Source organism: Styela clava, chromosome 2 (assembly GCF_964204865.1).
Source record: "Styela clava chromosome 2, kaStyClav1.hap1.2, whole genome shotgun sequence".
In the NCBI taxonomy this organism is placed as follows: Eukaryota; Metazoa; Chordata; class Ascidiacea; order Stolidobranchia; family Styelidae; genus Styela; species Styela clava.
The window spans coordinates 22390140-22404390 of record NC_135251.1 but is presented as its reverse complement, the minus strand read 5'-3'; the positions used below and the strand labels follow the sequence as shown (position 1 = coordinate 22404390).

At 36.3% G+C, this 14251-nt stretch overlaps 1 protein-coding gene across 1 annotated transcript; it reads right to left on the bottom strand.

Moving 5' to 3' along the window:
• Positions 1-3201: 3201 nt before the first annotated feature.
• Positions 3202-12623, bottom strand: LOC120336645 (carboxypeptidase Z-like). The gene is made up of 17 exons (XM_039404369.2): positions 12427-12623; positions 12189-12306; positions 11739-11847; positions 11427-11536; positions 10130-10242; positions 9749-9858; positions 8287-8454; positions 7850-8002; positions 7577-7741; positions 7135-7353; positions 6700-6802; positions 6270-6409; positions 6003-6102; positions 5721-5833; positions 4462-5422; positions 3936-4070; positions 3202-3370 (listed from the first exon to the last, which is right to left on the bottom strand). Exons 1-17 carry the CDS (start codon positions 12536-12538, stop codon positions 3312-3314), a joined length of 2988 nt encoding a protein of 995 aa, XP_039260303.2. The 5' UTR covers positions 12539-12623; the 3' UTR covers positions 3202-3311.
• Positions 12624-14251: the final 1628 nt, after the last annotated feature.

Here is a 14251-nt window from a genome sequence, read left to right as displayed (position 1 = left end):
GATGATGTTTTAGCCCACGGATCCGATTTTGACACTTCATTGAGCAGTTTGCGGGAGGTTTTTCTTCGACTTCAGGGTGCTGGTTTGAAACTCAAGCCGACTAAATGCCAGTTGTTTCGTAGATCAGTTACCTACCTGGGGTACGAAATTTCTGCTGAAGGGGTTCGCTGTGATTCTCACAATGTAGCAGCTATAGTCGAGTGGGAAACACCTCAGGGGGTATCAGATGTTAGAAGTTTCTTGGGAACTGCCAACTATTATAGACGTTTTGTACCAGGTTATTCCACTATAGCGTCGCCTTTAGTCCGCTTGACTCGAAAGAATGTGAAATTTGAGTGGAGTGGTGACTGTCAGGAAGCATTTGGAATCATTAAGCGTCTTTTGACATCTGCTCCTATCCTGGCTTTTCCATTGGTTCAGAGAGCGTTTATTTTGGACACCGACACAAGTGGCTCTGGTACTGGTGGTATGTTATCACAATTGCAAGATGGGGAAGAACATGTTATTGCTTATTTCAGCAGAACTCTATCCAAGACGGAACGCCGATACTGTACCACTGAAAGGGAGTTGTTGGCAGTGATTCAATCTGTACGACATTTTCGCCATTATTTGTGGGGAAGACACTTTTTGATTCGCACTGATCATGGTGCCTTGAAGTGGCTTTTAAATTTCCGAGAACCCGAAGGTAAGGTGGCTCGCTGGATCTCTACACTGTTCACGTATGATTTCAGCATTGAACATCGAGCAGGAACTAAACATGGTAATGCCGATGGTCTATCTCGTCAAACCAGACGCTGTAAGCGCCCAGACTGCCACGATTGTGTGTCTACTTCACAGGAACCTGATATCAATGTTTGTGTAGTAGCACCTCTGTATAATGCTGACTTGCCTGGGATACCAACAAGAGGTAACTGGATGGACACATACACGGAGGAAAGGATTCGAACTTGCCAAGCCGAGGACCCTCATCTTTCTGCAGTTATTGCCTGGAAGCGCCGTTCATATCATAAACCCCAGCCACAGGATTATATGCATGAATCTCTAGAGACCAAGCGTTATCTAGCTCAATGGCATTTGTTATATTTGACTGGTGAAATTTTGTATCGCAAGTGGATACCCGAAACATTGACTAGTGCTCCCGTTTATTCATTTTGCATTCCTGGGGCATTGAGAAGAGAAATCTTCCAGCATTTACACAGTGCCCGTACCTCCGGACATTTAGGCTCTATTAAAACATTCAAGAGTGTTCGTGCTTGTTTTTACTGGCCTGGTTTTAAAAGAGATATTTTGCTCTGGTGCCGGTTTTGTAAACCTTGCGCTGCGGCTAAGATGACTCACGGGCGCAAACAGGGGGATCTACGACAACTGCTCTGTGGATCTCCCATGGAACGGGTCGCCATGGATTTCTTGGGACCACTACCATGTACCAAGAATGGAAATGAACATTTTCTGGTGCTATCAGATTATTTCACCAAGTGGGTGGAGTGTTATCCACTTCCCATCAGACTGCAGAGGTGACAGCCGATGTGCTGGTCACCCAGTTCTTCGCAAGATTTGGAGTTCCTCGGGTTATTCACACTGATCAGGGTCGAGATTTTGAATCTTGGTTGTTCACCGAGATGTTCGACTTGTACAGTATAGTCAAGACGCATACAACACCTTATCACCCTCGATTCGATGGACAAGTGGAGAGGTTTAATCGAACGATTCAGCAAATGCTCAAGCCTTGTGCCTATTTGTGCATGGCTTACAGAGCTACGGTGCATGAAAGTACGCAGTTTACACCCAATCGTCTTATGCAAGGGCGAGAGATTGACCTCCCTATCGATGTCATGTATGGGCGTCCGACTCAAACTCCTCTACATCCTTGTTATACCGAATATGTGGAATGGTTTAAAGATGTCACTGAGGAATCTTTTGTATGTGCCAGAAATCATTTGAATCAAGCTGCCTTGCGACAGAAGAGAAATTTTGATGTTCATGTGCAACCACAGAAGTTTGATGAGGGAGACCTTGTATGGTACTATTACCCACCCAAAAAGAGGAAGCTGAGTTCTCCATGGCAGGGTCCTTTCACAGTTAGGAGATGTCTCTCAAATCACACTTATGAGATACAACGGAATCCAGGCGACAAGATGCGTGTGGTTCATGTGGATAATTTGCGACCTTTTATTCATGAAAAGACCCAGGAACCAAGTGCTTTTTTAGATGATAGCCCGGCGGATTCGGGGGAACACACACCAGAAGAGCCGGATTCGGGGGAACAGACATCAGAAGAGGCGAATTCTTCGGAACACACACCAGGAGAGGCGGATCTTCAGCCTTGTGAGGAAATAATACCTTGGTACGAGTTGCCCAATCCAGAAGGACAAACTTCACGGATTTCTAACCGTGAGCGTAGACAACCTGCATATTTTAAAGACTTTGTGTAAATATTTTGTGTTGACTACTGCTTCTTTCGTTGTTTAATTTTTCTAATGAAGATGAAATGTTCTTTCTGATGTTCCATCTAGAAGAGGGAGGTAATGTGACGACCCTTGTTTTATCTTTTAAATGATGTCATGTGATAATATTGCTATATTTTGTATTTTTAACACTGAAGACCCTGAGGGCGCTGTGACACTGTCGATCTGTCTTTGGTGTCCTGTCAGCCTATGCTGTGGTTTGCAGCAGTGCAGTTGTGGTTGTTTTAGTTGGATTCTTAATGTTTTAGGTTTTTCTTGTGTCTGTTAAATTGATGTTAGTTCTTGAAAAGGGTACCCAGGGTGTTTATGTTTGATTTTATTGTTTGAGTGTAGTGCAATTGCAGTTGTTTTGGTATTTTGTTATAGAGTGTACCGGTACTGCGGAATTGGTTATTGTCAGTGCTGTTAAAGTGTTGTGTATCTTTGGGATTTTCGTTGTACTCTTTCTGCTTTGTTGATTTTCATTGATGTATTTGGTTGTATTAAGATTGTAATTAATAAATAGAACAAAATAGTATAAATTGAAGTGAATATTGGGAGGAAACTGGACGTCAGATCATATTGGAAGATATTCCGAACTTGGATAATTATTACATAGACTGCCGGTACGCTACACAGATTAGCCAAACTTACTGTTCGCACACCCAGTCAACGAATCTCATGGTGTCAACGCCAACGGTGGCAGCACTCCGTCTCCGCAGCTTTGGGCATTGCGCTCTTGTTTCTAATCAACGCGGTATATAATAGACAAAAATATTCCAACAAAAATTGAAAGTAATATAATTGATCAAAACGTAGAGCCTATTTACAAGATGAGTATTGAACATAGGATTTAACATGATGGTATCATCTTTCGTTGTTCAGTTTTCTGTTCGATGTGAATTTTTCTTTATTCAATGTTTTACCTATAAATTTAAAATGTGCATTAGTCAGCGTTGTTAAAGTTATTTAAATACTTTTATCTTTTAGGCATTTACATCTAATATATATACGCTAGGTTTAGATTTTGTGTATGGAGATGCGATAGGAATGACTAAGACAATAGGAATCATATTGAGTTCATATGTGAATAAATATACTTGGACGAGCAATTTTATGTATAATTAGGGCACAAACCAGACTTTAATTAACTAGAATACGTGGTTCCAAAACAGAGCTACGGTCTGTGACCAAAGGGAAATAATTTAGAGATACTGTATATATATTACATATTCTAATAAATGTACTCGTGAACTATTACAAATTGAATATATTACATTTTATAACACTTGGAAATGGGTTTCTGCTGAATTTTAAAATTTCGAAAATCATTGATACCAATTGGTCGGAACAATGTGAACAGTTCCTACATTTTTGTCTTTTGTAATATATTCTAGGGCGTCGTGGATAAGCGAATACCTCGATGAAAAATATCTGATTTTTACATATATATACGTAAGAATGGTTGATAGATATATCTCCAGTAATTACCTGATAATGATATTGATGTTTCTTGTTCGCTTTTTTGATGTGTTTTGGTGGATATTTTCGGCACATTTGCACTATCATGGGAAATCGAAGATTCTTCTTTGATTGTAGACCATTTCGCTTCCACATGAACTTCAGCTATTCCGATATGAAAAATGTTAGATTTAGATATTCTGTATGATGCTCTCACTAATGTGATAGGAATCATATTAAGGTCATATGTGGATAAATATATATAATTGGACAAGCATTTTTGGAATTATTGTATATTACATATTCCAAGAAATCTACTGGTGAACTATTACAAATTATATATATTACACTTTATAACGCTTGGAGATGGGTTTCTGCTTAATTTTAAAATTTTGAAAATCAATGATATCTGATTGAATACCAATTGGTCAGAACAATGTGACCAGTTCCTACATTTTTGTCTTTTGAAATATATTGTAGGAATCTAGGGCGTCGTGGATAAGCGAATATCTGATTTTTACATACGTAAGAATAGTTGATAGATATATCTAAATACCTAATTTTGATGCTTCTTGTTCGCTTTTTTGATGTGTTTTGGTGGATATTTTCGGCACATTTGCGCTATCAAGGGAAGTCGAAGATTCTTCTTTGAATATAGACAATTTCGCTCCCTCATGAAGTTCAGCTTTTCCGTTATGAACATTTTCACTGGTTGTGTTGGTTTTCATGGAATGACTTTCTATATATGTGGCGTTTTCTTCGTCCCCACTCCCATCAAACTGAATAGAATCAAAACTGGAGTTTTGTGCTATTGCTGTAGCATTAGAGAAATTGAGGTCGGAGGTCATTGAGGACATAATATCAGTGTCACTATCTTCCGAATTTGATTGGTCAAAAGTTATTTCATAAATGATAACGTTGGTTTGCATGTTTGACTCTTTCACATGTCTGATTTTTGCTGTTGTGTCTTCCAACGCATTTGTTTTATCAATCATTGTTTCGTCGCCGTCTCCACTACCGAAATAAGTCGCATTAGGTGATTCGGTAGTAACATCTATTTCAAAGCTGCTTGTGTTAACGCCTTGCGATGTTGTATTCGTGTCATTAATTATCGTTGTATTGCGCACCCCTGTAGCAATACTTAGAATATTTTCTACCAAATTTGTCATAATCCGAATCCCCGCGTCTACAACAGTTTCGTTGATTTCTGTCATCTGTGTGGAAACTTCTTCTTCGATGCCTGTAGTGAAGATACTTGGTACGGTGGATGTGGAAAAGTCAAATGTTGTCGTTTGGGCTTGGTCAGTGGTGCGAACTTCACTAAAGCTATTTTTATTTATTGAAGATTTCGGTTCAGCTATTTTTGCCGGTTCTTCGTCAAAATTTGCTTGAACCACGTTTTTATCTGTTGTTTGATTCTGGTGTTCTGTTTCGTGGATATCAAGTTCATCTATATCTTGCTTGTTCGGCCTTTGTCGACCAGGCAACTGTTTCAGAACAAAATCATAGCGAGAGGCCTGAAATAAAAGACACACGTTGCTATACCCTATGATAACAGGTGCTTCACGAGGAAACTAACTTGAAAAGGTTCTAATACGACATATATTTTGGTTAATGGAAATATACTTGAGAATATTAATAAAAAGGATTTCCATGTGTACCAAACGCTTGGAAATCCGAATGACTATATAAAATATACAGGATACGAAGTTTGTCGTAAAAATCGGACCTACAGCCAGAGAATAATAACACTCGAATTCAGAGGTAAAATACAGGCATTCGAAGAACAAAATATTTAGAATAGGATCACAGTACCGTAGTGTCATTGTTTGTCACATGAACCCACTTAGTGTCCGTTAGTTCATCTTTAACTGCAGTTACGATATATTTTCCGGGAAGTAACATTCTCCAGTATTCACCCTTTTCATCTGAAGTAACGAATACTTTAGAAAAAAACTTAAAAACACGCTTTTGATAAAAAAGAAAGAATTCTGTCTGAGTACGTTTAAAATCGTCGACGATGATTATTGGAATTCATTAATAAAAGCATATGTGTGTTCAATCGCACAAATGTGTCTGTAATACCATAATGCTTACTTGTTGTGACATCATGCCGAATTCCGTGTACATGAATTACAGCACGATGAAACGGTATCCCGAATTCATCAGTCACATATCCTTTGATTCCGATATGGGCCTACAAGTGCAGTGAAATATGCATTTAAAATTATTTTTAATACACAAATATTTGAGCTAATAAACGTGTCTGTTTCAGCATTACATCAGATTTCAAAGCAATGGATCCAACGGCTATCCAAGATTGTAAATTAATTTATTTGTTCAATCAAAAGTCTATTTGTGTACCTGTTCTATATATTTTAGCAAAGCTTCTTTATTATTAATCCACTCCCTTGGCAATTCTTTAGCAGGAAGGAATTTTCTGCAACTGAGTTCTATCAATATTTCAAACGAGTTCGTGTACAAATAGTTGAAATCTTGCATTCCTATATAAAAATAATAAATAAGTGAAAAGCAACGACAACGTGCAATGACTGCTTTTAAAGAAAATGTATTCATTCTTGATTGCTATTATAACAAATATATATCATAAAGTTCTGTTGCTTGAAGCTACTGTATATATTTTAATTAATATATACTTCTAGTAATTCAGTCAAAATTCAGATTATCAGAAATACAGACTGACAACACTATATATATTTATTATTAATGGAATTAAATTTCTCCGCCAGAGAAAATTAATAAAATGCAAAATTTTACTTCGAACGAGTTTTACCTCCCGATATAGTATACCACGCAGCTCCGTTTGTTATTCCTCCTCTCCTTCCAAATTTCTCCTCGCACCGATTCAGGACTGGGTCAGCCATTGTACCGTGATTCTATGTATATATAACAGTTCCGAATTAATACTTACTTATTCGACACTATCGATATCTTTCAAGCCATAACGTGCTTGGAGGACCGTACCTACGAATGGTTGCCTGTGACTATTTTTGTTGATATCTTGCTTTGAGGGACATTCATAAAAATTGTAAATTTCAAGAAAAGCGAAAAAACCTAGTGCGGAATATTAACCTCGCGAAGACCTAACGTATTACAAATGAAATTGGGTTAAACGGGCTATCCGATTTTTTTATATATCGTGCACTCGACTTTGATATGTTATTAATTTTTAAACTGAAGCCAAAGTCATTGGTAAGAAAATTATTACCTCTGCATAAGTAGATGCCAGATGCCGGAATACTTTGTCATCGGGAGACTTGGAGTACATCAATTCAGGGGAGAAGTTTTTGAGGGCGTAACTACTAGTTTTACGTCTCACGTCGTACGGATAATTTGCAACAAGTTCTCCTCCGTGAAGTTGAGCAGAAAGAGTGAAATCATAATTTTCGAGCCATTTAATTACTGCATAAATTTCAGGAAATGAGCCCTGAGAAAGATTAGATTAGTTTTTAGATATATGACTAGAATATTTTAAGGATCGTCTAAAAAACTTTGCCTCTTATTTTTTTTAAACCGTATTTGTTGAAAAAGGGAAAATTTATATTTTCGACCAGGATGAAAACAGTCACCTTTTAAGTGATTTTGTATAGTAACAACATTTTATTCGTTTATTATAATACGTAGAATCAAATACAAATCATGGCTTGTACCTTTTTATGTTCTCTCCAGTATCTTTTTGGAATCTCAAGATGATGATTTCGAGCAAATTTAGCCTCGTTGATATATGCGATCTTGGTTAAGTCCGGGAAATGACGGTTTAAATCGTGATCTCTAGAGTTGAATCTTCCAGTTAGCCATCCGTTACGCTCAGGACCCTGTGAGATGAAATATGTTCAGTGAAACGTTTGACTGCAGTGCTAATTTGGTGAATATTCTTGGGTGAATCACGGGATAGCATGAGCAAGAGCATAATAAAAGCAAACCTGCCGAGCAGCAACGCTGTAACCGTCGGGATTCATAGTTGGCAAAAGATGAATTCTAGTATTCCTGACAATATTTCGAATTCTTTCGTTTCCAAGTAACCATTCTCTACATATATGCTGCATCAATTGAAGTAAGAGTTCACGGCCGAGAACCTGATTGAGGAGAATAAAAATTAAAATATTTAGAAACAACAAAAACTAAAATCATCGTTAATGAGGTGATACATGTTGTAGCCTATATTACACTGGAAGCTCAGTATATAGCTAAAATTACTGTTGTATATAGCTTTGCTCTACGGGAAATAAAGCTTATACATATGTATGATAGTTGGAGATAAGTTAATAATATCCTGATAGATTTAAAGACCATTCCAAGTCAAATTTACATTAAATCTTGCATTCCAAATTGAATTAGTTAAATATTATTCGGTCTATACCTCATTGCCATGAATCGCTCCAATGTATTTTACTTCCGGTTCTAAGGCTTCATGCATTCCTGCGTTATCTGATATTTCCATGACATAAAGAGGTTTGTTTTTTACGGATCTTCCTATTGTATACAATCTCATGATTCCGGGACATTGTCTTGTTAGTCTCGTCATGACCTATAACATAATGAAGGTTTGAAAGGGATGTCATGAATTCATGTGAGAGATGCTTAAGTTTAAATTTTTAGAAGTGTTTCCCAGAGAGAATTAACAGTGAAAAAATTAAAGTTCATATGATAAATAAATTAATTTAGAAATATTACTACTGTAAAATAATAAATCGCCTCTATTTTAGTATTAAAAATAAATGTCGGCTACATTATCATCGCCTTCAATGCCAAATCGTCGCATGGCATTTCGTCTATGAATCGCAATCTGTAAAGTCACGGTGATTGAAATATAATCAGAGACTCTTGACTAGGGATGTAAGTTTCGAATATTTCCGAATCTGATTCGAATTAGTATAACATCACATTATCTTTCGTTAACTTTCTTTATCCGGAAGAACTATAACATAAAGTGTGATAAAATGTCAATAATTAACTTGAAGAATGAGTCAAAGTAATGGAAATAGATATCGAATGGATTCTTCAACTACTTAATATATAAAAGTAAAATATATTTTTGTTAAATAGAGGTACACTCAGTTATATTTATTTTCGCAAACAATGTATAGTGATCGTTTATTCTAAAATGAACCATCAAAATTCATCTAAATGATAAATGCCAGTGAAAACATGCGTTAGTACCGCTTGCGCTGTGATTTTAAAGAAAGCAAATGATACCAAGGGAAGATTTGCAGACCTATGTTCTAAATGAGGAATAATGTTGTTATTACAACGACATTCCATGGGTAATTAAAGAAAACGCTTATATATTGCCATATTTGTAAATTTTTTTAACATTTAAATAGTCTCAAAACAAATCGAAATAAACCATTGGTTCCTCTAAATCTGTGACCCATATGAAATACCCGGAGTGTTATGACTTGGGAACGTAGGGTAAATTAACGCTTTTGGTCGAGGATGAGATGAAATATAACGACCCATGAGCGTTAGGACTTGGGAACGCTGTAAACGTAGGGAAAACAAACGCTTTTGGTCGATGATGAGACTCGTCGCTGCATCGTGCAATTGCCGCGTGTTATCTGAATTATCATTTTTTTTTAATAGAATCAAGCCGCTTTTTCCTAAATTGCTTAGAATTGATGTTGATTCGAATCGCTTCGATTCGAAATTCTGAAACTTACATCCCTACTCTTGGCCCTAGTGCTATCCAAGTTCCACATGATGACACGCACTCGGCTTGATCTAATCAGCCATGGGATGTTTCGAATCCTTTATTTACTTAGTACTTCCGGGATATGTTAACATGGGAAAATTTAATCAGTACTACTATACTATACAACTACCTTTCGCGCTGCTAATTCACTGTGGTGCTTGAATTCAACTCTCGGGTTTTTTCTTCTCCTTGTGACAAGTTGAATTGGAAGTTGAACAGTTCCTGATCGTGAATGTGGAGCTTGCGTAAAACATATATATTTAAAAGTTGGTTACACTACCATATGTTACAATTAAAACGAGTGGCAAAACAAATCAACATGCCTCCTAGCAGCACGTCTCTACGGATTTCTGCTTCTCTTATGAATGGGCTTTCTCGAATGCAAGGTTGGAAAAATTATATTATACATCAATAAAAAAGTTTTCATAACAGACATCCTGTGTTGTATCTAATAAAAATAGATTGATTTGTATGGATGGGAAAATACTATGAGATACATAGCTCTTATTACCTAAAACAGCATCGCTGTGTCGGCATACTGTCGGCAGATGGCATTGAACCCATGACTCACAATCTAGGAATTCTGGCCATTCCATTTCTTTCAAGTGTAGGATACTTTCGCATCTGCAAAAACATTATATCAGAAATAGTTTACGAATATGTTGTAACAACTCATGATATACAAAAATTATTTAACTAGAACCTACAGATGTTTCGCCAAGCGCCGGCTTCCCTGTTTACTTCCGTAACATTGGCTAATCAGCAAGATATCAAGAGTGACGTAACAATGGAAATTTCCCCGACCTTTGACCCCCGGAAAATTCTCCCTATACTTTACCATTGCAAAATTTTCGGTGCTTGTTTTAAGAGTGGTTTCGCGGGTTGGCGCCTGTAAAATTGGGTATTTGTTTCAAACCACATTATGATTCATCGCATACAGCAATCTGTTTTTTGAAAGTACCGGTGAGGAATTTTAGCCCAGACTATCACAGCTATTTCTACACTACTTTTTTTTATTACTGCAATTAAATTAAAAACTCTTAAGCAGACAGAGTGATCATTGAATCATCTGTTTCATGTTTAAATTTCCGAAACACAACTGAAAACTAACGAATAAAGTTCGAAAACGCGAAAATCTGTCTGAGTGAGAAAAGTGTCTGAGCGGATGCGAAAAGCGAGCATTATTACGTCACTTTTTCATTTTGCTGATTAGCCAATGTCACGAAGTAAACAAGAAAGTCAATGTTCGGGGAAAGGTCCATTGAAATTTTAGCTCCCGCTCAGACACTTTTTTTACTCGACCGATTTTCAGGTATGGTTGTAAACATTAACTCATTTTTGTGGTTTTGTTAGCTATTCGACAGTTTTCAGTTGTGTTTAAGAAAATTAGGTATAAATCGAAAAATAACTAAATGATCCTCTTGTATTCAGGAGAGATTTAGTTTAGTTGCAGTAATCAAAAATTAGTTCCGAAATAACTGCAATAGACTAGGCTAACATTTGCTGCCGGTACTTCTAAATGGCAGGTGGTTGATTAGATGGAATCAAAATGAAGGCTATGAACACATAAACCGGTTTACAGGCGCCACCTTGCTCAACCACTTCTAAAATAGGCATAAAAAATTGTGCAATGGTGAAGCATGAGGAGGATTTTCATGGTGTCTAAGATCGGCGAAACAACCATTACTGTCCAGTGTTAGTGGACAACGGGAGATTTTAGTCAATTTATATATATCAAAATAAAATCTTAGATCCAGAACGTATTTTAAACGATGTGGATATTCAGTAGTTAAAATCTTTCAACGAACCTTTCTCTTACTTCCATACACGTTGATTTGCATGGCGGTAGAGAGCTCACTTGTATTCGATCAACGTAAACACATTTCGGAACAAGAAAAGCACAAGATACTTGATAAATCTGAAAAGTAGATATCAAGGCATTTAGCTCAAACAATATTGTAAAAAATTATAATACATCTAGAATAGAAAATAAAAAAATGCTTTCTTGCATTCGGCTGGTTGAGGATAATTTTTTACACATCTAAAATATGAATATATTATACAGCCATAGTGTTTTAATGAAAAAAAATTCGAACCGCATTGCCGATGGAATCTTATACCTGAAGCGTGCATCTCTCAAGTAGTTCTGTTTGATGATCAATTCCAGCATCTAATGAGTTTCCAATTGACTTAGAAGCATACATTCGCCGTGTCAAGTTCTCTAAATATCTGAACACAAATATCAGTAACCAAAATTTGATATAAATAGCCCTTGATAGATAGACCACCAAATGTATAACCACTGATGAAGATCTCATAAAAGTTGAGTCAAAATGAAAGTTAATCTTTCGAATTAATTTCAGTCAGTAAATCAGTGATGCGATTGTCTCTAATCATTGGCTATATGCTACATTGTAATCGATCAGTGGCCATATGCTACATTTCTCTTACGTACTCTTTTGACTTTTAGTGGAGAACTCTAGACCTTGCTTTAAGAAAACTCCTATAATAATCCCTGGCAGTTATATCTGTGGTATAACAAAAGTTAATAAATTACAGGAAATTCATACTTATATGCAGAACTGTTTGCTATCTCTATTTGATTCCGATGTCCGAGTAAATTAGGAAAATTGGCCCATGATCTTGCTACTTGTTGACATATGGGCAAAGATACCCATTGGCATTCCCCTAAAATAAAAATGTTACTCGTTGATACAAAACGTCTTCGGACAGTCTCAACATTGAGTAGAAACAATAACTAGGCGTACCAATTTATATTTTTCTTGTCTAAATCGTTTTATACAATACCTGAATTTTTAAACTTTTCTTTTTCTGACTCTGTGGACTTTTCGTGCGTGTTATCCCCAGTGCAAAAACATAAAATAAAATTCAGTAGTAACAATATATATACAACCTGCATTTCATTCACCTACCTAATCTGCTTTGCAATTTTTTTTATGAATAAATTATTTCAATTATATAAAACGTATATAAATTATAATAAAAAAAAAATTCGATTGTGGGAGAACGGGTGCGCCTTTTGCTATAGTTTTAGGAAGAAAGGACGACATTGTTCAAACAACTTTTGTGCAATGAACTTATTTAGAGCAAACCGTACGTCTACTAGTTTGTTTGTTATCGAATGCTTTAATCTATTTTTTAGAATTGTAATAAAAGAAAAACCGCTTGAGAGGGAAACAATCTGACATATTATTTTAATGTATTTTAGAAATAAGCTCATGTTCTTTCCGACACAACGAAACAAATAGTATGTAACAAGCAATCATTCTACTAACGCTTTTAAACTAATTCCAATTTTCAAAATTGATTCTGGGAATAAAAGAATGGGTCGGATTCCCCATATCAGTACTGTAATAAAGAGCCAAACTAAACAATATTTCATCAAAACCTAGATGAAGTTTTAGTTTATTTTGTTCATCGCCTCTGTTTGGAGTAATTCCACCAGATTCATGAGAATGTACTAACTTTTAGACATGGCCAAACACTAATAAATTTAGTCTAGATTTTTTCAAAGCAAAATGATGAATAGGTATGAAAATAGATTTGTCCACAGAACTGAGAAAATAGTGGAAAGATTCGAAATGGTTTCCACGGCTATGCAATTTAGAAAAATAACTGGTTCTGCGTTTGAGTCGTCGTCAATATAAATAGCGGAAATTACACTCATATTGTGACTTGTTTTTCTGAATGGTTGGTTGTCTTTCGCTTGGAGTTAAATGTGAATGAATTATAAAAAGGAAGATCCACAGGAAATGTCACAAAGCCTGTCTTTATATTTCAACGCAAGTCTCCTACATCCACGGGTCTGCTGCACTCAGGAATATATATACGCATTCCGTATACACAATTCAATCTTAATACTTCACTGTGGAATTAATGCGATTTTACTAATTCCCTGCAAAAACCTGCCTCTGTCTAAAGTATCGTACTCCATATTTTGGAATAATTTCTACATGCTATTAACCAGAACAACACTCGTATTTTTATTACAACTCATGTGTTTTGAGGTTCCATCCAAAGTAAGTAATTGGTACCCAGCTTGATATGATCCCTCGTACACTAAGAGGCTGTAATTTAGCACACGTGAACTCAAGCTGAACGCAAACAGCTAGCTTAGCTTATCCCACTTTGAAGCTCAAATCGACTATTTGTCGAGAGATCGAATAATCTTCTTCGCAAACAGTCACGTAAACAGGAATTGGGTCCGTGTGACATGTTTTTGCAAAATATTCTTATCAATGGGGGCATTCATTCGTGCCCCGTATGTTACACAAACTGAATTATATGAGACTTGTGTTTTTGTCCGGTAAACCAGTTGAAATCATGTCCTGATATATCGGAAGACATAAATATCTGGAATTCAAGGCTGAATCTTTTTTATAGGGTGATATGCTAGGGATTACATAAATATACTGTTGAAATTGTGTAGAATTTTGACGTTACATTCCAAGAATGTGTAAACGATTACTAATTTACTGAGCCATATGTGCGCTATGTAGAATACCCATATCCTTGGGGATAACATTTATATGTGTGCGCATATAGAAGGATAATATCCTATTACGTTATAATGACTTGACGATTTCTTTCAGATGGTGCTGTGTTTGGAGAA

Bases quoted from the DNA above. Each gene is read 5' to 3' on its own strand.
- LOC120336645 (XM_039404369.2), bottom strand. From the start codon at position 12,538: ATGCAGGTTGTATATATATTGTTACTACTGAATTTTATTTTATGTTTT. The intron at 8,455-9,748 runs GTAGTTGTATAG...ATTATGTTATAG, and splicing joins GTGAATTAGCAGCGCGAAAG to GTCATGACGAGACTAACAAG. The intron at 6,103-6,269 runs GTACACAAATAG...CTGCACTTGTAG, and splicing joins TGCTAAAATATATAGAACAG to GCCCATATCGGAATCAAAGG.